Source organism: Mesitornis unicolor, unplaced genomic scaffold (genome assembly GCF_000695765.1).
Source record: "Mesitornis unicolor isolate BGI_N332 unplaced genomic scaffold, ASM69576v1 scaffold24577, whole genome shotgun sequence".
Taxonomy (NCBI): domain Eukaryota; kingdom Metazoa; phylum Chordata; class Aves; order Mesitornithiformes; family Mesitornithidae; genus Mesitornis; species Mesitornis unicolor.
The window spans coordinates 1-1836 of record NW_010197411.1 but is presented as its reverse complement, the minus strand read 5'-3'; the positions used below and the strand labels follow the sequence as shown (position 1 = coordinate 1836).

The window sequence follows — 1836 nt, the reverse complement described above, 5'->3', positions numbered from 1 at the left end:
ACCAGGAAGGATTCAGGAGGGACCCAGTAGGACCCACGAGGGACCCCAAAGGGACCCAGAGAGACCCCAAAATGAACAGGAGGGATCCAACAGGACCCACAAAGGACCAGGAGGGACCCAACAGGACCCAAAAAGGACCCAAAAGAACCCCCCAAAAGACCAAGAGAGCCCCAAAATGACCAGAAGAGACCCCAGGGGACCCCAGGGACCCCCCCCCAAAAGCCGTACCGTCCCGCAGGCAGCCTATCCTGTACATCATGGGCATCTTGATGACGAAGGCGAAGAGGTCGTCGATGAAGGTGTTGAGGGCTTTGTAGGTCAACATCCTCCAGGGCAAGTGGGCGACCGACTTCAACTTGTAGTTGATGAAGAGTTGGGGGGTCATGGTGATGAAACCTATTGATGGGGGGGGTCGTTAGCTTAACGAGGAGCCTAAATTTGGGGTGTGGGGAGGAAAAGGAAGGCGTCGGGACTCACCGAAAGTGAGGAGGAAGCCGTAGAGCATGCTCAGCACCCACGAGTACCAACCCTTGTGCTCCAGGTAGAGGAGGCTGTAGACGGCGTAACAACCCAGCAAGGGGAAGAGAATCCACGAAAGGTATCGAAAAGCCATCTAAGAAATGACCCAAAATAGCCTCAAATTAACCCAAAAATGAGTCAAAACGGCGGCCCGGTCACCTCGAGGTGACGCCAACTCACGTCATCGTAGATTTTGGTGGAGGACTCGACGTAGGTGGATTTGTCCTTGAAGGTGACGCGGGGGAAGACCCCCGCCACCTTGTTGTCGCGGTCCAGCTACGGAAAAAGGGGGTAAAATGTCACCAAATTTGGGAGAGAACGGTGTCACCGCACCCCAAAACCGCCCCTACGGGCGCTTACCCGCACATCCATAACCTTTGTGATCTTCCAGAGGTCGATGAGGAGCCCGATGAAGACGCTGACCTGCACCACGAAGTTGGTTTCGTTGTCCAAGATGTAAAGGAGGACGACGAGGGATTGGAAGACGCCGAAAAACACCGAGCGGACCGAGAGGCCCTCCAGGGATTGGCGGCTGTTCCAAAACTGGATATCTGGGGTGGTGGGGGGGGGGAAACAGGGAGTTGTGGTGAATGGAGTTAAATCCAGTTGGTGACAGTCACAAGGGGTGTTCCCCAGGGCTTGGTTTTGGGGTTTCACGTCTTTATCCATGATCTGGATGAGGGGTTCGAGTGCTTCCTCGAGTGACACCGATTTGGGGGGCTGTGTTGATGTAGGAAGGCTCTGAGAGGGACCTGGATGGGCTGAATCCATGGGGTGAGTTCAAGGACAGAAACTGCTTGAAAGAGTCCAGCAGGGCCACCAAGATGAGGTCCAGATCCAGCCCCCATGGTGAGCCAGTGGCCTTGCCGTGTTTCCTCACCATCCAAGCGCTATCACTGGGAGAAGTGAACACTGGGCAGCATCTCCTAATCTGGATGAGGGGATCGAGCGCTCCCAAAGTCAGTTTGCAGGTGACACCGATTTGAGGGGGGGGCAGTGTTGATGTAGGAAGGCTGAGAGGGACCTGGATGGGCTGAATCCATGGGGTGAGGTTCAACAAGGCCAAGTGTGGGTCCTGCATTTTGGGTGCAATAACCCCATGGATGCTGCGGGTGTGGGGCTGGAAACGACCTGGGGTGTTGGTGGACAGCAGATGCCCATGAGCCAGCCAAGAAGGCCAAGGAAGAAGGCCAAGGCCATCCTGGGGTGGATGAGAAGGGGTGGTTGTAGGGCAGAGAGGTTCTCCTGCCCCTCTGCCCTGCCCTGCTCACACCACAGCTGGGATATTGTGTCCAGCTCTGGGCCCTCAGCTCAAGA

At 56.0% G+C, this 1836-nt stretch overlaps 1 protein-coding gene across 1 annotated transcript; it reads right to left on the bottom strand.

Annotated features, from left to right (window-relative positions):
• Positions 1–228: 228 nt before the first annotated feature.
• On the bottom strand, positions 229–1402 carry LOC104544058 (cleft lip and palate transmembrane protein 1-like; the record flags this gene model as incomplete). The annotated part of the gene is made up of 5 exons (XM_010188804.1): positions 1302–1402; positions 880–1078; positions 700–795; positions 478–613; positions 229–396 (listed from the first exon to the last, which is right to left on the bottom strand). Coding segments are annotated over exons 1-5 (700 nt in total), but the record flags the coding sequence as incomplete, so codon positions are not given.
• Positions 1403–1836: the final 434 nt, after the last annotated feature.